The sequence below is a fragment of the Spinacia oleracea genome, chromosome 6, assembly GCF_020520425.1.
Source record: "Spinacia oleracea cultivar Varoflay chromosome 6, BTI_SOV_V1, whole genome shotgun sequence".
Lineage (NCBI taxonomy): Eukaryota > Viridiplantae > Streptophyta > Magnoliopsida > Caryophyllales > Amaranthaceae > Spinacia > Spinacia oleracea.
The window spans coordinates 150,890,086-150,910,915 of NC_079492.1; the positions used below are offsets into that span (position 1 = coordinate 150,890,086).

Here is a 20,830-nt window from a genome sequence, read left to right on the forward strand (position 1 = left end):
TAATTTTAATTATAAATAAAGGTCTTGGTTTGAATGGAGTTTGCCTCTTATTATTTTGAACAAGTCTTTGATTGATTAATGAAATCACAATTTTCTCGTCAACAACATGGTTAACTCAAGTATAAATATCAATCTATAGAAAAAATAAGACATAAATAAGATAAATCATAGGATAAAAGATACGTACTCGTACCATAGTGTTCAGTGGCGGATCTAGGAACAATATTTAGTGGGTGCAAAATAAAAAATACAGAATTTAGTGGGATCAAGTAGTTACTTTTATAACTAAATTTGAAGATAATCCTATAAATTATAAAGAGCATTGCCAGAATTTCACAATTTAAGTGGGGTCAATTAACCCCTCTATTTCTTAATTGCATCCGCCAATGATAGTGCTGTCAATGGCGGTTCTTGATCAGGTGTACGTACATAGTGAGCGATGGAACATGGACTCAAATTTCAGAGATATTACAGTTCAACTTAGAGCAAGGGTAAAGGCCTTGTTGTGTAATGTATGAAGTCTTGGGTTTGACTCTTACCGTGTCCGTTATTTCTAAAGCAAAACTTAAATCATTGACCCATCACCCACTCAACCATTCTCTCCAACTTTTTGAGGATCTTATTTTGAAAATTACACAGGGTCTTATATTCATGGCGTTATCGTAGCCCCGACATTGAAGGTCATAACTAGTAAAATACTTACCAATAAAGGCAAAGTAATAAGTTTAAAGAATATATTGAAGATACTCCTACGTACACAGTACACTGATTCACTTTGTTAAAAGAAGACTAATTTAACAAACAACAGTCCACAAAAGAAGCCAAAATAGACAGACAAACCATTCTTTAAAAAAAATGACAGACAAACCAAACTTTTATTTACCTAAAAAGAGTAAAACTAATCATCTTATATAATATATACTCCCAACTTCTCTAAAAATAAAAACAGAACACATCACACAATCAAAGATACTCCCTATAATGGCAACACCAATATTTACTATCTTCCTCTTCCTTACCTCCATCCTTGCTATACTCTCCACAACCATAGCACACCACCCTCCAACTTCCAACCACTCTAAACCCAAACCCAAACCCGAATCCACTACTAACTTCATATGGTCATCTTGTAGTACAACAAGGTACCCTCCTCTTTGTTACAATGGCCTTTCACGCTATGCTAACAAGATAGGAAAAAGCCACCGCCAGGTGGCATTAACCGCCTTGGCGATGAGCTTATCCAGGGCCAGATCTGCTGCACGATTAGTTTCCCGGTTAAAAAAGGCTAAAGGGATAAAACATAGGGAATATGAAGCAGTTAAAGATTGTATTGATACCATGAGTGATGGGGTGGATCAATTGACCCGTTCGTTCGTGGAGCTTGCTAATTTGGGTCAAACCGATAGTGAGGAGTTCATGTGGCATATGGGTAATGTTCAAACATGGGTTAGTTCTGCTTTAACGGATGAGAGTACTTGTGTTGATGGGTTATCTGATGATGGATATAGTAATAATAATGGTGGGAGTAATAATAAGGTGAAAGGTGTTATTCAAATGAAGGTTAATAATGTTGCTCAACTTACTAGTAATGCTCTTGCTTTGGTTAATCGATTTGTAGAAAGGTATGGTTAATCAAATCCTTAATCTTAATTTGTATCCTCGTACTTAATTAATTAGTTTTATTTTTTAAGGATGTTTTTTTGTTTAATTCTTCACTTGTTTTGTTTAATTGTAATGAAATAATTAATGTGTGAGCTGTGAAGTACGTACAAAAGGTTAGTGACTGAGCTCTGTTGTTCGAGCCCTTTAATAAGATTGTCTAATTAATTAGGTACTTTGATTGATCTTGTTTTTTGATGATTTAATTGGTGTCATGTTTGTCAAATTCCGGTTTATTCCTTGCAAAATTGCAAGAAAAACTTGATGTATACGAAGTATTTGTTTTCTATTCAAATTGGTAGGTATACGTCACATCAAATTATAATTAAGCTATCAATTAATTGTAATCGTCGGTTCAAGACCAACCTCACATTTGATAATTGATAATATATTCCGTAATAAACATGACATAAGCTCTGCTTTATTTTGATCACCTTATTTTCACTTATTTTAATAAAAATAAATTAAAACAAATTAAGTTAAATTTATAAAAATAAGTGAAAATCAGATAAATAAAATGCAGCTATAATGATTCTAATCTAAGTAGCATACCCATTTCCCAACAAAATAAAGGAAAAGGGGTGGAGATATTTCTACTAGTTAACCACTTTAAGTTGTTTGACTTTAAGTTGTTGGATTATGAATGAAGTAGCATTTTTCAATATCTGGTTACTTTTCAATATCCGTAAACTTTATTTTCAGCTCTTTGGACTTTGGAGTGATGTTCAGTAAATTTAGTACTCCGTTCGTTTCTAAATATTAGTCAAGTTTTGACTTTTCAACTCGTTTCAACTCAATAGTTAAATATAAATATCTCCAAATATATATATTAGAAAAATATAAAAAAGTGATACTGTTAAACTACACATTAAGACGAATAAAATAAAATCTTATATGAATATGTTTTGAAGTGCGTTTGAAAATAAATTAGAAAATTCTTTTCAATTGTGAATAGTGTCAAAATTCTAAAAGGGATTAATATTTGAGAAAAAATGGAGTATGAGTCTATGAGATTACATTGACTCATGTTATAAGACGTAAATGTAAGTTTATTATTTAATTTCTTTATAAAATACTCCTTATTATTTGAACGGTACTCCGTATTTGTCAATCATACACCATGCATATAATAGCAATCCATCGTACAAAAAGACATTCAAGTGATCCGATATCTAAGTGACAAGTTTAAGTAAGATTCTTCAATCACGTTAGTATATTTGGCCGTTTTCGATATGGCGAATCAAGGTGGTCTTTGATTTTTGTACCAATCTGAGCAACCAACTATATTTAAACCTACAAATTGGAGCTCAAAAAAAATAGTTTGTCACCATTATTCGACTTCTAGGTCTTTTAATATTATGTTAATATAATTGCATTGAGATTTGCGAGAGACATATAAGGAGAGCAAAAAAGAACGAAGACAGAAAATTTCTTTAGTTTATGGTAGAAAAGCAATACTCCCTCCGTCCCGGAATACTTGACCTGTTTTCCTTATCGGGTCGTCCCTTAATACTTGACCTGTTTCTAAAAATGGAAATATTCTAATAATATTATATTATTTCTCACTCCACCCCTATTAACCCACCTACCCCTTACTCCATACAAAAAATAATTAAAAATTCAACCCCTACTCTCCCCCAACCCCACCTTTTACATATTTCCCACTAACTACATTAAAATAATACCCCACTATCAACTACTACCTATTAAATTAAATAAGTCAACTCAAGTCCCTTAAACTCTGTGCCGGTCAAACCGGGTCGAGTATTCCGGGACGGAGGGAGTATTCTATATGGAATATTCGGGTAGATGTATTGTTGTGTACGTATATGTTTCACTGGCACGAGACACATATCTATGCATCACGTGACATGAGTAATAACGTGTGTAAATCGCACAACTCATGTTTACATATTAGCTAGTAAATCTGAAATGACAAATAAAAATGTTGTCAAATTTGTCATAAACTAGGGATCCAATTATTTTCACTTCTTTTGTTTTAAAATTTGATATCAAACACATCTCTTCGTTATGTAATAAGTTTTCTTCTTTTATAGTTAGGTACTTAGGGATAGGGTGATGACATTTGTTGGATGTGATTTCTAATATAATTAAAATAAAAGAAAAATCTATATGACTAAAAGGTTAGACAATTCCTCTAATTCCACTATCTTTTAATGTTTGCTTGATTATGAGTTAAATACTACTTCGTAGATGATTTATTTATTTATATTAAAGCATTAAACCAGGACTCAATTGTCCTTGAGACCAAACTTGGACCCAAGAGATATCCTCCATACATTTGTGTTGCCAACATAAACTTCAACAGGAGGTGTACTATTTGAAGTGCCCTACTGGTAGACCTGGTTATTGGACAGGGTAGTCCAATGGATATAGGGTTAGGGTCAAGTTAATAGGGCTTTTATTGGGCAGGGCTCTTATTGGACAGGGCCTCTATTGGACAGGGTCATTATAGGGTCAAACTTATACTACAATTATTTTGAAAATTAAAATAGTAATGATACAAAAAATTACGTGTATAGCTTCGTATTTACTTGTACTTGCACATGGCTCTTTTGTTTTTCATTTTTCATTGCTCGTTTATTGACCCGTCCACTAATGACCCGCTAATGACCCGCGACCCGCTTTTGACCCGCCCATTATCGACCCGCTAAAACTGACCCTTTCAATACCCGACCCTCTTTTGACCCGCACCGACCCTGACCCGCCCCGCCCGATAACCAGGTCTACCTACTGGTCATTTGGATCGGATTCAATTACAAATGATCACTACGAATATATGGTGATCGGTGGTAAAAAAAGTCACTTGTTTCGGATTTAATTAACTTCAAATTATTGATAAATCACTTGATCCGGATTTGATCAAGTTCAAATTACTTTCCGAGAACATTGTAAATTAGGTTATTATAAAAATTAATCACATAAGAACTATTTGAATTGTTATTTGATAATTAAATCAAGTTATATAGTACTACTATTACCCTTTTTTTTCAAAAGCAGTAGAATATCACACAAGTGACACAACTACACAAGATATAACTACGTTTCACCCAAAAAAAAAGTATTATATACGAAGTAACTACTACCTCCGTTCCTTAATGGTCTTTACGCTTTGGAATATGTGTCCCAAGTATGAAAACTTTGACCGTAGATTCTCATTGTTATATACATCAAAATGTTATCATTTAAGATCTTGTTAGATTGCTCTCGTTATGTATTTTCAAAATATTAAATTTTAATAATTTTTTCACATACGGAAATGGATATATAAGTGGTTAAATATTGCATTGGAGTTCGTGCAAATAGTAAGCGTAAAGAACATTAAGGAACAGAGGTAGTACATAGTAGTGTAGCTGTGTACGGAGTAGTACACTACTAGCACACTAGGTCACTAGCACATAAGAATGGCAACTAGCAGAGAAGGTTGAAAATTTGAAATGCATAGATTTGGACAGCCGAGGTTGGCCCAATTATTTAAAGCCCATCAACTTCGTGTTCATATTATAATACAAGTACTTGACAAAGATAATATAGTTTGGCCCGAAAATATTTTGAACTGATTTTATATTAGGTGGATTTGGGCCACCTAATATCCAATTATTTGGCTCACAGGCCTCATACTGAGGAGCCCAAAATCTATTGTTCCAAACCCAAACCCAAACCCAAACACTCACCAATCATCATCTACAGTGTCATTGACTCATTTCCTCACTCCCCCTAGCCCTAGCCATAAGTAATTAATTTTTTTTAATGGAGGCCATATCTGCCTCTAAATTAATTACATCCTTAATTGTACTTGGAAAACCTCTTATTCTCACTATCGAGAAAAAAATTCGAGTTCGATAAGATGACACTCTTAAAATTGTATACATGGCTACAAATAGTTCAATTAACATTATTTAATCAGGCCCTTCATTCATTAGCTCGGATGTTCTTTCTTCCGTGATAAAACTTAGAAAAGAACATCTTAAATTTTAGCATTTTATATACCACAATTTAACAAATTTTTATTTACAGCCTGAAACAACCAAGAATATAAAACCCTGGAAAGTAAAAGGAGTACTACAACGTTTTTTTTTAAACTAGTTTTTATCCTAAGATTATTTGAAAAGTGGAAATGTTATACTTGTACAATATCATGAAATAAAATAAACCTAGTCAACTAACACCCAAAATATCTTAGATTCGTAGCAATAAAATGATGAAAATGGTGAAGTGCCTTAAAGATTGCGTTACAATATTTGCTAGAGATAAGCATGGATATTAGAATACGAGGCTTTTTGGCAAACAGATTTGAACAAACACCTACACGTACCAATTGTTAAGCTATATACTTAATTAATTATATTATATTATATTGGTAATTGTAGCTGTACATTAAATACATGTACCAAAACTTTGAGACTAGGAACTTGCTTAATGTCTGCTTGACTACTTTTATAAACCATTTAAAAGGACAAATCTGTGAATCACTAAGTGACTAAACCAACTTCTTACACTCTTGTCTGTATTGTGTTTACTTCCAAGTATATCACCCTAGATTCTTCTACATCTTTCTTAATTAAATTTTTAAAAGAAGTCAAACTTCTAAACATTATTGCAACCATGTAAGAGAACTGTTTTCGGCACACTACTTTTTAATTTGGGTATCCTTTTATGTAAATAGAGAACAGTTTTATATGCTCATATGTGAAGTGATTCTTCTACATCTTTCTTAATTAATTTTTTTAAAAGAAGTCAAACTTCTAAACACTAATTTAGTTCTATAAAAAACTGTTTTTAGCACACCATTTTTAAATTTTGGTACACCTCCATGTAAATAGAGGACAGTTTCATATGTTTTTATAGTGAATTAAGTGATTCTTATATACTTTATACACAAGTAAAACAAATATATTTAGTTGACAAAATCCTTACAAAAAATTTATTATACAACCGAGTGTGCGTACAGATAAATATATCTATTAAATACATACAAAATGTTTACGTAACACCCCTGTAAGAGGTAGAGTTAATTAACTGCTTGGCCACGCAAATAGATTGCCTACCTATACATATTATTCCGTAGTCCGTACTAAGTATCACAATATGATTATGTATAATATTACGTGCTTAAAAATTGTAGTTAAGAGGTGTAATTAACTAGTTAAGTAGTACAAATGAAAATTAAATATAATTAATAAGATTCACTGTGAGCTACTGAGCTGGGTCTTCGAGGAAGGAAGAAGGTTCCTGGCTACATTTTTTTACAAGTCAAATATATGATGCTTCAGCCCATCTATACATTTTATTTTTTTTATATTTAAATAACAACATAATAATATACTAGTACATCATTATTTTCTTGGCAAGCTAAACCAAACAATAAAGTACAAGTATCATTTTACATACTTTCTTAATTATTTGTAACAAATACTTCATCATTTTCTCAATATATACCCATTTTGACTTTTGACATTGCTCTTATATGAAGCACTATTTTTAAGTTTTGATCACATCTTATTACTGATTTATACAAATAAATTAAAAATAAATGTCATTTTAAAGATTTTGTTGTTATTTGGTTAATCTCAATGTAAATTTTTAAAAAAGAAACTTATATGATGTTTTCTAATACTCTGTATGTAATTAAAGATATTAACGGTTAAAATAGTACGTGTAATCTGATTAACAAAAAATATTCCATGTTATTTTAAAATGTTGTTGGGGTATATGCTTATTTCATATCTAAAAACTATACCAACCAGGATCATAAACGATTGGTATTTGGTTGGTTTCAAAAAATTAATGCAATAAAATGAAGCAACAACAACTTGGGATATAATTATCAACATATAATTGAAGTAATATTCCACAATCAAATAAACAAGATATTCAATCCATGCAATATTTTCATTCTACTGTAATTAAACAAGGTCCAACAACCATAATTCATAAACAATGAGATTTGACCCATATTTTCTTGAATTTGTAACCCAACAAATTAAAACGAATCTTAAGATCTTTAATTAAGTACGATAACACATAATTAAACTCGTATTATATTGTTCCTGGTTTATATTACTTCCTTCATTCTTCATTATCTTTTTCCAAGCTAGTCCAACTACTTAATTACACTCAGACAACCTGGATTAACTTAAGCTGTTGGCTACTTGCATTGTAGATTTGTAGCGCACAAAATCATCCGACAGATTGAATTGTTTGTCATTTTAAATCGTCAATTAGTTAAAAATTATTTAGTCAACTTGAATACCAAATTAAACAACGCAATGACTCACACATTTTTTTATGGCTATATTCTTTTTGGTACAAATGAGCCACAATAACAATACAAATTATAAATAGGAAAGGGAAATTGAACTTGCGTACACAAACCCTCAGTCTCGATCTTATTCTTAACACCATTACGGATACTACGTACTACATCCGTTTCAATAAGTTCTTTACACTTACTAATTGTCGGAATTCAGTGCAATGTTTGACCGTTAATATATCCAATTCTGTATGGCAAAAAAATGTAAAAATTTGATATTTATAAAATACATTTCGAGACGAATCTAACTAGATATCTAATGATAATTTTTGATAGATATAATAATGAGAATTTATTGTCAAAGTTTTGACTGTTGGATACATTTTTCAAAGCGTGAAAAACTTAATGAAATGGAGGTAGTATTAGATATTGACGGATTTTGTGTGTTGGCAACCGAAGGCAGTCAGTGGCGGATGGAGGGATTTTATGTGGGGACAGCGTGACCCCACTTGCCATAAAAAATTAATTAATTAAAAGATTTCATTAATTTTTGTTAATTTTTAAGTAGCTAGTGACCACACTACCTATACTTTCTGGGTTCGCTACTGAAAAAAGTGGGTTATAAATAGGGAAACAAGCCACTCCCCTAAACAAACTACTCACATTCTCACTTAGCCACTCAAAATCATTCTACAAGTAAATAAGTTAGGAAAACATCAAGCATGAAAACTTCCTTTCCCCAAACACTAATTTCCCTCTTCCTCATTTTTCATTCCTTCAACCTTTCTCTAGCATCCACCAAACCAAACACCGTCAACACAAGCTTCATCAAAAAGTGTTGCTCCACCACAACATACCCTACCCTCTGCTTCGCCACACTTTCGGGCCACGCAGCCCAAATCCAAAACAACCCGAAACGGCTAGCCGCCAAGGCCCTCGTTATAGCCCTCATCGAGGCCAAGTCCGCGGCCCAAACCACAGCCCGGCTTTCTAAGTCACGTGAGCTTACACCTAGTGAGAAGGCAGCCTTATCAGATTGCACCATGTCTGTGGAGAGCTCTGCGGCCCAACTCCAAAGATCCATCCAGGAAATGGGTGGGGCTCCGGCTTATACGGATATGGAGGCGAGTGATGTTGAAACTTGGACGAGTACGGCGTTGACGTATGCAGGAACATGTAAGGAAGCTTTTGAAGGGAGTAATATGAATGGAAATGTGAAGATATTAGTTCAACGCAAAATAGTGAAGCTGAGTCAGTTGACTAGTAATGCTTTGGCTCTTGTTAAACGTTATTATGTTTCTGCTGCTACAAATGCTCATCATAATCATAATAATAATCATCCTTAGATTTACTTTTTTGTTGATTAGTTTTTTTTTTTTTTTTTTTTTTTTGATGTATAAGCCTAAGGCCGGAGGCCCTAAAGGAAAGGTGTAATGAAAGATGGAAAAAAAAAAAATACAATATATGTATATTACGTTTTTTTTTTTTTGGTAAGAGAAATTTTTTTGGGTACACAAGAGTATCTCACCCATTCACAAAAAGGCACATAATTTTGTAGTTCTCGTATTCGATATGTGCAGTCGGTCTATGGGGCTATGAGCTATCGCATGGTGTCAAACCTTTACTACTCCCATTGATCTAAATATGATCCGACTGTATAATATATAAGGATCATGTCTTTATACTGCAAGTAACATAAAAAAAGTTAAGCATTCTCTGTTCACCTTATTTACACTTCTTTTTACAAAAAGTAATATTTAATTAAAATAATTTGGGAAAATTTAGGGCGTTCAAATCCATTAGTTAAACAATAACATGGCCATCTAATCGGTTTAATTAATGCGTACAGTTCAGGTCTGATCCACACCCAAACTCAACCTATGTGGACCCATTTATATATATTTTTAAGGATTTTGCTTCTTGTTTTCTGCCTTTTAGTTTCGGGCCCAGCCCAATGCATAAAATACTAAGAAACCCTAAGGTTATTTGTAGAATTATAGGGGCGGGCATGAATTGGGTTGTTCGTGAACAGTTTAGAATCAACTTGGTTAAATTTATTAACGAGTCGACGTTGGCTTGAGCCGAACTTAAACTGCATATTCATTTAGCTGAGTTCGAGCCCAAAATTGAAGGTCAAATCAAGCTCACATAGTCACACCCCAACCCGGCCAACCCGAGCATGGTAAAATGAATAATTAAGCAAGCGGATCCTTGTGGATGTTCGACTTGGTTCGGGTGTTTTCACCTTTAGTTATTATGGAATATACTCGTACTTATTTGTAGGGGTGTCAAATCGGGTCATTGGATCGGTTTCGGATCGGTTATAAACGGTTCGGGTCCTGTCGAAATCGGATAATGTCGGGTGAATGTTTCTATCCGGGTCAATTCGGATCGGTTCGGATAACTTCGGGTTCGGGTGAAGTCGGGTAATTAATTGTTTCGGGTTCGAGTCGGTTTCGGGTCGGGTAATTTCGGTTCGGCTAAATCTCGGGTTCGGTTTGAACCGGTTCGGGTTAAAAACGGTTTTGTGTCGGTTTATTTTGGTTCGGGTCTAGTTTGGTTCGGGTGCATATCGGATACGGTTGCATTTTGACCGGTTTACTGCGGGTACGGGTCATGTTCGGATCGGATAAGTCTCGGGTTCGGGTGAATGTCGGATTCACTTAATATTTTAACCGGTTTACTGCTGGAATGTGTCATGTCTGGATCGGATAAAATCTCGGTTTCGGGTCAAGTTTGGATCGTGAGTCTCGGGTTAGGGTCAAGTTCAGATCGGTCATACCTCGGATCCGGGTCAATTACATATTGAGTTTGCGGTTTGAGCTAGGATCGGGTTGGTAGTATTCTTATGTTTTATGGATCGAGTAACTATTGAGTTCACTATCAAATCGTATCGCTTTATTATTCTAATATCTCATGCCAAATAATGAATTTTTAGAATTCTACTTCCTCCGTCCAAAATTAACCTTTACACTTATCAAGATTCGTTGACACTAAATTTTACGGAGTAGAAGATAAGTTATTGTTCATATAAATATTAAATTATTGTAAAAGTAGACGTGAAATGAGATAGTGAGATTCTCCGTATTATTTATTGAAATATAAATGTGGTAGAAGATAGTGTCATAGTGGAGTGTTAATACTTGTTTCCATAAAACTCACCCGAAGGATTGACATTACTTATTGCTTAAGAAAGAAAATAACTGTGATAGAAGATAGTGGAGTGTTAAGTAAAATAAATGTGATAGAAGATATATAAATTAAGTAAAAGTGAACTTATAAAGTTAAATTTAGACAATTAAATATCCCAACAATGAATATTGTAATTGTCTGAAGGTTACATTTTCGCTCTAACGTAATAATGATTAACAAATGTTTTGAAGTATAATATTTGTAGAACCAAACTTCATCAACTAAGTTCTTGGTTGATTAAATAATACTGAAATGGGATGACCAAAGATATAAAAAACTAGTATTGTAATTTTTAATTAATTTCATGCTGTTTTATAATGTTTAAGACCTTTAATTATATGGGAATAATGACAATAAATTAGCTATGATATGACAAAAATGTGTATATCGAGTTGGAGTTTAGGTAATTAATAGTTCACTTGTTTAGGTGAGTCATATTAATAATGAGTAGACTAAATTTTAGTTGGATCAAATCGGATAGAATAAAATCGAGTATGGGTAGTTACTTTTTGGCTATCGGGTTAAATCGAGTCGGGTTATTTTTGGATGCCGGGTAGATTCAAGTCGGATAGGTGATAATTCGGTTGAAAGTCGGTTTCGGGTTCATTCGGATCGGGTCAAGAACAATGCGGGTTAAATCGGATATCGGGTTTTATCGGTTCGGGTCGATTGCAGTTGTTATCGGGTAAAATCGGATTTCGGATTGCTATCGGGTCGGATGCGGGTTCGGTTTGGTTAAAGCTAATCGGGTTACGAGTCTCCTCGGGTTGTTAGCGGATCGGGTTCGGGTCTTTGATTCACGGGTCAAATCGGATTTCGGATCAATGTCGGATCGGTTCGGATCTGATTCAAGAGCCTCTACTTCTCGGATATATTCGGTTCGGATGTCGGGTCGGTTTCGGTCGGTTTCTCGGATCGGGTCAATTTATGACAGCCCTACTTATTTGCATCAATCTGGGCCATATTCTTCCTCAACTGGCCCAAATAAGTGAAATAACTGCATCTGCATAAGTGACCCATGGATGATGGATTGATGGATCAAATCCACGGCCCAATGTTCTGCGTTAATACTTCGTATATAACGGCTCAAGTACTCCGTATCAAAATTATTATGAACGTACTTCTAGATGCATGGAAGTGCATGTGGAGAAGTTGTGATCAATTGTCTAAATTTGTTACTTAGCTGGCATAATGTAACAACTTCAATTCATTCTAATAGAGAAATGTGAAGTCAACTGCTTACAGTCGTAGGGATGCACATGGGACATCTTTGCAAAGAAGAAGAAGTCAATCAATCAAATTATACTCAAATTCCTTTATTATTGACATTGCATTATCTTAATTACTAGCTGATCTGCACAAATAACATTGGAAAAATCGACATACTTCATAATCCATGGAATCTGCAGTAAATCAGATGAAGTTAGTAGTAGTATTGTTGTTGATGCAATTTATGGGTTCATCATCACAAGGAATGTGTTGGCAGAGGCTATCAAATTGTAACACAGAGTCGTCTTCTTCCTCTGATCCAATGATGTGCTGTAAAGTTCTAAGGAATGATATTCAGAATGATAGAGACTGTTTCTGCAACGTCAAGTCTACTATTAATGGAAATTCTAGTATTGCGGATATGATGTCTAGGCTTCTCTTGTCTTGTGGAGTTCCATCTTCTTATAACACACTCTGCCCTGGTAATTTTTACTTACTGTGTCTTTTACTGTTTCATTCTTTCTACTAGAAGAAAAGTTCATCAATTTATCATGGTAGTAATCTAACCTTCATTATCTTGGTCAGATATGGGAGAGCCTTCGCCAAGTTCAGACTTACTGTCACCGGAAACCACCACCACCACTTCAGACATGGGAGAGCCTTCGCCGAGTTCAGACCTACTAACACCGGAAAGCACCACCACTTCGGATGTGCCTGCTACACCTGAGAGTGATCGGACCACTGCACTGGATTCAACAACATCCTCAATTCAGAGTAATTAATGTTTGATTTGAATATAATGTATAGCAAAATTCAGAGTAATGTTTTTTTAGTTGGTGATCGATTTCTTTGACGGTTAATCTATAGTTGTACTGCGCTTTGTTGGTATACAGGAAAACTCCATATAATAATTCCTGCTGTCGTTGTTGCATTTGTGGCCGTGGCTATAATCGTGACACTCGTCGTATGTTTATGCTTTTGTAAGAAGAAACCCAAACCAGAAAAACCTCAACAAGGTAATTATACATTTATAATCCAAGATCATATAATTGGAAATTTGATTGTGTACATTTCGATCGAGTTATTTATATATGTTATGCAATTCCTTGATTTAGTACAAGGAAATGTGGTGGTGCAATATGAGGTTGCTCTTCCAACCCTGACTCCATCTGTCATAGTCCCAATATCAAATGTCACAAATGATTCTACATATGGTAAGTTGGTAACATCTCAAACTCTATCAAATTTCTTTTATTATTTTCACTCGAATTTAGTTGTCACGTCACTAGTTCTAATTGTACACTAGGTAGACAAAGAGAGTAAAGATGGTTGTGGTCCGGGCCGAGCGTATGTTCCATGGGCCTGAACGAGCTCGGCCCATGTCAAGCCCACTTTGCATCGTGCCTGATCAAGTTGGGCCGAAAAGTTCAAAACAGGGCCCAAGTTCATGGGCTATCATGCCAGGCCTGGTTGAGTCGTCGTGCCTAAGCCCAATTTTACCAAATTTGGCGTGCTTTGTCATGTCGAATCGAGTCGTGCTTTTTTCAAAAAAAATGCAGCACAGGCCCGGCCCACTACCCACGATTTCATGCTCGTGTCGGGTCGTATTTTTTCATGCTCGTGTCGTACAGGGCTTTTGTGGTGGTCGGGCCTCGGGTCGGACCGGCCCACAGCCATCTTTAGAAGAGAGTATGTTATGTATAAATCCATGCTGACTTTCGCCTTATTGCTTCTGGTGTATTGAAATTTGAAAGAGGAAGTGGTTTCCGGTGAATTGCCTCAAACTCCGGCATCAAATAATGATCTCGTTGTGACTGCTGAATCACTGCAATATGATCTGAAAACTCTGCAGACGGCCACCAACAACTTCTCTGATCATGAGAAAATTGGCCGGGGTGGATTTGGTATCGTTTACAAGGTAGCTAGCTAATTATCTACTCTTGGTCATGATTTGGACTATTGTAATTAATGTTAGAAACTAAATTAATTCCAAGAATTATTGTTTGTTTATGGTCAGGGAATCCTAGCAGATGGTAGAGAAATAGCAGTTAAAAGGCTTTCGAACAGCTCTAGTCAAGGTGATAAAGAATTCAAGAATGAGGTGGTGTTGTTAGCAAAACTTCAACATAGAAATCTGGTAAAGCTTGTAGGATTCTGTGTAGCAGACTCTGAGAAGCTACTCGTGTACGAATTCGTGCCCAACAAGAGCCTCGACTACTTCCTATTTGGTATTGTATTATACAACCTCTTCCGAACTTAATTTGTCTCAACTTATTTGAAGTGCAAAATTCTTATTTTATCTGAAATAAACTTATTTGTACGTGAAAATATACCAAAATTTATTTTTTGAACTTATTTATACTTATTTTGTCTCACTACTAAAAAAATTTTGAGTCACTAATGACAACCCAATAATAATGGGCCAAAAATCCCGTTGCAATGACTTTTGCGGCGGGACTAACAACTAAATAAAGACGGGAACAAACGACGCAAATGCCTCTTACGACAAGGTAATTAATGACGAGATTTTCCATCAATGACGACGACCCCTTTTATGAACGGTTCGCAACAAGATCGGAAATCCCGTCACTGTTGCTCTTTTAGCGACAAAACTTCTCGTCATTAATGGAACAATTTTCTATGTAATGTCGGTAAATTATCAGTCAAGATAAGTCGAACATAACAAAACCTTAATTAGTTACCATAGTATTTAGATCATTTCTGTGTGGTGGAGATTTGGATAATTTCTGTTTTATTTTTTTTTCTAACTAGGATTATTATTATGATGTATAGATGCTCAAAAACAAGCGGAAATGAATTGGTCAATACGTTACAATATTATAAAAGGGATTGCTCGAGGAATGCTTTACCTTCATGAAGACTCCCCTGTAAGAATCATACACCGTGATCTTAAAGCTGGTAATGTGTTGTTAGATGCGGAGATGAACCCTAAAATTGCAGATTTTGGGATGGCTAGGATTTGTGCTTTTGAACAGACACATATTGATACAAGTCGAGTTGTTGGTACTTAGTAAGTCCGATTACTACAACTATGATTTAATGGTCTATGATTATATCTATAACGAGTTTAGTTTCTTATCTGTTTCGGTTCTAATGTATATATTGCAGTGGTTATATGTCACCTGAGTATTTACTTCACGGACAATTCTCCACAAAATCAGATGTATACAGCTTTGGTGTGCTAGTATTAGAGATTGTTAGTGGGCGAAAGGTTTGCGGTTTCATCTATCAAACGGAAGGAGGAGAAAACCTTTTGTGCTATGTGAGTATATATAACACAAGTCTAAAGTTGTATAAATGTTGTTACTTTTTTTTTTGGTTCTTGGCATCTTAATGAAGGTCATATTTTGTATTACTCTTGGCCTAGTGGTGAAGGTTTGGCCTCATAACCTCAAGGTTATGGGATCAAACTCCATTAGTGGCTCTTTGGAGGTGATGATTTTAATTCTTATAATCCTCTTAACTTTCAATGAGTCTGACCTATAAAGTTGGCTGAAAATAGCTGTGCGAGATAATAGTTCAGTAGGGTCCTTCATCCTGCACTACAAAATTATGCATTATTAGAGACGAATTTTGAGACGGTTACTACGAAAATTTTCCGTCTCTAAATTAAAGTTGAGATAGAATCGTATATGGGGTTTCAAATATATATTCCGGCCGTCTAAAATTTGTGACGGATCTGCCAATATTTTTGTCTCAAAACGATGATTATAGACGAATTTGGACTATTTAGAGACGAAACTCCTCGTCTCTTTCAAATGATTATTTTGTAGTGTTACCTTGTATAAATAAATCTTAATGAAGGTGATACTATGCATGTATTAGGCCTGGAAATGCTGGTTAGAAGGAAAAACATCGGAACTCATAGATCCAACATTGAGAGATTCATGCTCAAATGAGGAAGTCATGAAATGTGTAAATTTGGGTCTAATGTGTGTACAAGAGGACGTTACAAGGAGGCCTGCCATGGAGACAATAGCTCACATACTCAACTCTAGCTTTTCTTCTTCTTCTTCTTCTTCTTCTTCTTCTTCAAAGGCTCCTTCAATGCCTCAACCCCCTGCATTCTTGTATAGCAGCAGTTCGACAACAACAAGAAGCACCAATATTTCATTGCCATCATCAACAACATGGAAAAGTGACGACTCACATTCAATTCCATGGTCTCGAACCTAGCTAATGAGGTGGATCATGGGTTGTTGTAGCATAATTAATAATTATATTGCATATTTGACTTCAGTAATATAATAATAATGAAACAATTTATATTTCCTTGCATTTAGTCAATGTACAATTTTGCCTCTTCGTTGAGTATATACAAAGGTATCCTCTCATAAAGTATGATGTGTTAAAATCTTGCAAGTACTATTAACTAAGTATCTACTGCAACAATTCATCACCTTGTTTAAAAATTAGTGTGTAACTCAGACAATGCCACAATTTTAATTTCTAATACAGATTAAAGCGTTTATACATGTCGGGTTTAAGAATTACTATAAAAAAATTATCATTATTTTATTTTTCTATTAGACCACTATGATATCTTAAATTGTTGTTCAGGTGAGGAAATGCAAGGCACGCTAAATTAATGACCGTACGTAGTAATCTATGTACTAGTGTACGTACTCTCTCTCTCTATTGGTAAGGAATAATATAAAGGAACAAATGTGTCGTGATGGAGCTAAATATCTAATTTAGTACTAGTTGCAAGTATATAATTTTGGGTTTATATCATGGACATCCATGATATATATAATGGGAGCTATTGACTTGTTAAACCGATCGAGATTACGGATTCCTTGAATTAGCAAGTTGTTATAGATTTATTAAAACGTGACCCCGTTTATGCTTCTACTAGAACTATGACTAGCTTGTGATGAATTATTCATGTTGACCTTATGAAAACTTGAAACAATAGATGATTGATTACAGAAAAATAGTGAGACAAGAAATTAAAAGTGAGAAGAAAGGGGAGATGAAAGTGAACAAGAAGAAATGTTACATAGAAGTGGTGTTGATTATGGTGTTGGGAATGATTATAATGCCGTCATCAGCACAGTTCATTATAGGGGACAAAGCACCACCATGCTGGGATACCATAGGAAGTTGCATAGGAGATAATGTTAACCGGAGTGAATCAGAGCCAAAGCTCAACCCATCCAGTCCCAAGTTTAATTTTAGCGAATATGCATGTTGTACACTCATCCAACAGACTGCTCAAACTCAAAAGCAATGTTTCTGTTATGTCGACACCTTTCTTCATCAAAACCCCTCTTACCAAACCAACATTACAAGTGTCTTCAAGTATTGCAAGGTCGCTGATTCTCTTACTTCTCTTTACACCTTCTGCCAAGGTATGTTTCCCATCTGTTAATTCATTTAATTTCTTCACAAAAAGGAATATCCACTACATTCGTCATTAAATTCGTTGTATACTTGTCATTATCAAACTATGTAGAATATATTTCTCTTAAGGTCAATGAATCAATAATCATGGCAAAACCTAATACCAAATCACCCATTAAGATAATTTTGTTTGTCCTACAGATCTAGAAGACTCAACTCCAACAGATGTTCCTGTTTCTGCAACTCCTAGTACTACAGGTAGGAAAATATTTCCGATGTGATCTGACCCTTAAAATAAACATTATGGTTAATGACTTAATGGTTGTTGTCCTGCAGGAAAACTCAAACTGATTATTGCTGTCACTGTAACATCAGCAACCATCCTAGTTATTGCTATTGCTATTGGTATAGGCATAGCCCTTAAGTGTAAGAAAGCCAAGAAGAAACCTAAAGATGAAGCCCATTCTCAAAGTGGTAACATTAATATAAATTTTCAGATGAAAGACTGCATTTGATTAAGTTTTAGTAAAATTGTTGGAAAAGGTCACTTAATTTGCTTAATTCTTTCTGTTGCAGCTACAGAGGATGTGCCACCTGCGCCTGCACCTGTACCTGCAGACGATAATATTGTTACAGCTGATTCCTTGTTGTACGAGTGGGAAGCACTTAAGGATGCCACTAAAAGCTTCTCCAATGATAACAAGATTGGTCAAGGGGGGTTCGGCAGTGTCTACAAGGTGCGCGCCTAGGCCAAACATTAGTCTAATCGCATTTTTATCAATTATGATTTAAACCTGTTTGCGGGTAGAACTACATACAACCGGGTGCTGGGTGCACCTTCTAATTTGTTCATTTTAACCATATGCATGGATTTATCTATCCACACAAACACCATCACTTAACCAACATTTGTACAACTTTGACAAATTAAACTAATTTGGATTATTGGCTCTCATGTTTTTTCTTAGGGCACCTTAAAAAATGGACAAGAAGTCGCCGTGAAAAGGCTATCAAGCGGCTCTTGCCAAGGTGACAAAGAATTTAAAAACGAGGTTGCATTGGTAGCCAAGCTTCAACACAGAAATTTAGTGAAGCTAGAAGGATTTTGCTTGACAAAAGACGAGGAAAAGTTACTCGTTTATGAGTTTGTGGTCAACAAAAGTCTTGACTTCTTCCTATTTGGTAATATGGCTATTAATTCAGAAGTAATTAACATTAACCTACTCATTATATATGTCCTAATTTCATGAATAAAACGTTCAAATATGTGACAGATTCTGAAAAACAAATACTATTGGATTGGCCAAAGAGATATGACATTATAAAAGGAGTGGCTCGAGGAATGCTCTACCTCCATGAAGACTCTCCCATCCGAATCATCCACCGTGATCTCAAAGCAGCCAATGTTTTGTTAGATGAAGAGATGCATCCTAAAATTGCAGACTTTGGCATGGCTAGGATCTTTGATGAAAAAACCTATTGCCATACAAGCAGAGTTATTGGGACTTAGTAAGCCATTAAACACAATCCTTATTTAATTAGTTGTTTATTGCTTGATCAAAATGAATTAACTTAAACAAGGGAATATTATGTAGTAATTGATAGAGTATAAAAATAACATTGGAGCTTCAACCAAACGTTTAAGTTGATGGTTGAATTGATCATTTGACCTAGTATCAGAGCTAGCGTGACACAAAGTTCACGTTTTCAAATCTCATTTACTCCTTTTAAAGTGGAATATTTAACGCTTGGTATGGGGAGTTCTATGTTGCATCCACACTTCAAGCCGAAAGGGCTTTCATGTGAGAGGATCGGACGTGATAAAGTATTAAACTAATATTAGGATTTCAACCATCAGCGTAAGTTTTTGGTTGAATTGGTCATTTGACAGTAATGTAGTAATGAATTAACATATCTTTTTTTGTTCCATGAATTGCAGTGGTTATATGGCTCCGGAGTATTTAATCCACGGACAATTCAATGTAAAATCAGACATATACAGCTTTGGCGTGCTAGTTTTGGAGATTGTAAGTGGAAAAAGGATAAGTGCCATGACCTATCAATCCGGCGTTGCTGAAAACCTTCTAAGCTGTGTAAGTATATATACTTTGTACTAGCTATTATAACACATATTTAACATGGTTCATTAACAACGTATTAGATATGTTCATAGACAGAGGAGAGAAAAGTTCTTATTGATCTTGAGGAGTACAAATTACAGAATACGACTAGATTATACTCTAGAGAGTTTATGTAGTCATCTCTAAACAGATACGGATAGACCCAAAACAGATAACCCTTTTGTGTAAAATAACAGATACGTAAAGTATCCCCGTGTTGGGGCCTTGCAGTAAGGGGCTTAACCGATTCAAGGCATATTCTAACAGTTACAATGGATGACAAAAATGCAGGGATGGAAATGTTGGAAAGATGGAAGATCATGGGAGTTTATGGATCCAACACTAAGTGACACTTACTCGAAAGATGAAATCACAAAGTGCATACATCTCGGATTATTATGTGTCCAAGAAGACATGAGGAGAAGGCCTAGCATGTCTACAATAGCCCTTATGCTCAACTCTAATTTTGCTGTTGGTGCATTGTCAACGCCTCAACCACCTGCTTTCATGTATTGTGGGAATGCAGATCAATCAACTATGAGTAACACAACTTCAGTACCATGGTCTACTGGAACATCAACCAATGAGTCCAATACTTTATTATGACAAGATCATCAATAGGGAGCCAACTTATATTGAGAGGTTTGGGAAAATGCTCAAATTTTGATTCCTATGTTTGATATTTGTTGAAAGAGGTGTAATTGAATCATGTACTCACATAATAGTGATTATGCATGAGGTGGTATTGATGGCCTAGGGCCCTAGGACTTCATAGTACCGAGTGTTTTTTATAATAGGTCAACACATGAATGACTCGCACAATATAAAATTACAAATTCTTTCTCATTGTAGATTCGTAAAGATTTTCTATTTTCCTACTTCGTATTTCTTAATTGAAAATAGGATACCATCTCTAATTCAATAAAATAAATAAAACTCATGTGCACCACATACCACATACTCCGTATAAATGAAAACCATCTTGATTCTAATGATCAACCTGAAATTT

General features: G+C 35.0%; 3 protein-coding genes across 3 annotated transcripts; all 3 read left to right on the forward strand.

The window, feature by feature from the left end:
* Window positions 1-901: 901 nt before the first annotated feature.
* LOC110795262 (pectinesterase inhibitor 9) lies at window positions 902-1,844 on the forward strand. The gene has a single exon (XM_022000270.2). The coding sequence runs from the start codon at window positions 982-984 to the stop codon at window positions 1,630-1,632; it is 651 nt and encodes a 216-aa protein (XP_021855962.2). The 5' UTR covers window positions 902-981; the 3' UTR covers window positions 1,633-1,844.
* Window positions 1,845-12,294: 10,450 nt separating this feature from the next.
* On the forward strand, window positions 12,295-16,949 carry LOC110795196 (cysteine-rich receptor-like protein kinase 17). The gene is made up of 9 exons (XM_056831403.1): window positions 12,295-12,816; window positions 12,920-13,108; window positions 13,228-13,350; window positions 13,450-13,548; window positions 14,089-14,252; window positions 14,352-14,562; window positions 15,128-15,365; window positions 15,464-15,617; window positions 16,181-16,949. Exons 1-9 carry the CDS (start codon window positions 12,522-12,524, stop codon window positions 16,529-16,531), a joined length of 1,824 nt encoding a protein of 607 aa, XP_056687381.1. The 5' UTR covers window positions 12,295-12,521; the 3' UTR covers window positions 16,532-16,949.
* A 136-nt stretch (window positions 16,950-17,085) lies between these two features.
* Window positions 17,086-20,715, forward strand: LOC130462663 (cysteine-rich receptor-like protein kinase 44). Its single transcript, XM_056831404.1, has 8 exons — window positions 17,086-17,709; window positions 17,903-17,959; window positions 18,038-18,175; window positions 18,278-18,438; window positions 18,670-18,883; window positions 18,976-19,210; window positions 19,641-19,794; window positions 20,113-20,715. The coding sequence occupies exons 1-8, from the start codon at window positions 17,274-17,276 to the stop codon at window positions 20,425-20,427; spliced, it is 1,710 nt and encodes a 569-aa protein (XP_056687382.1). The 5' UTR covers window positions 17,086-17,273; the 3' UTR covers window positions 20,428-20,715.
* Window positions 20,716-20,830: the final 115 nt, after the last annotated feature.

Excerpts from the sequence above, each read along its gene's own strand:
- LOC110795196 (XM_056831403.1), top strand. The coding sequence starts at position 12,522 with ATGGAATCTGCAGTAAATCAGATGAAGTTAGTAGTAGTATTGTTGTTG. Across the intron at positions 14,563-15,127 it reads CCTCGACTACTTCCTATTTG|ATGCTCAAAAACAAGCGGAA; the intron begins GTATTGTATTAT and ends TATGATGTATAG. Across the intron at positions 15,618-16,180 it reads GAGAAAACCTTTTGTGCTAT|GCCTGGAAATGCTGGTTAGA; the intron begins GTGAGTATATAT and ends TGCATGTATTAG.
- LOC110795262 (XM_022000270.2), top strand. The coding sequence starts at position 982 with ATGGCAACACCAATATTTACTATCTTCCTCTTCCTTACCTCCATCCTT.
- LOC130462663 (XM_056831404.1), top strand. The coding sequence starts at position 17,274 with ATGATTGATTACAGAAAAATAGTGAGACAAGAAATTAAAAGTGAGAAG. Across the intron at positions 18,439-18,669 it reads GGTTCGGCAGTGTCTACAAG|GGCACCTTAAAAAATGGACA; the intron begins GTGCGCGCCTAG and ends GTTTTTTCTTAG. Across the intron at positions 19,211-19,640 it reads AGCAGAGTTATTGGGACTTA|TGGTTATATGGCTCCGGAGT; the intron begins GTAAGCCATTAA and ends CATGAATTGCAG.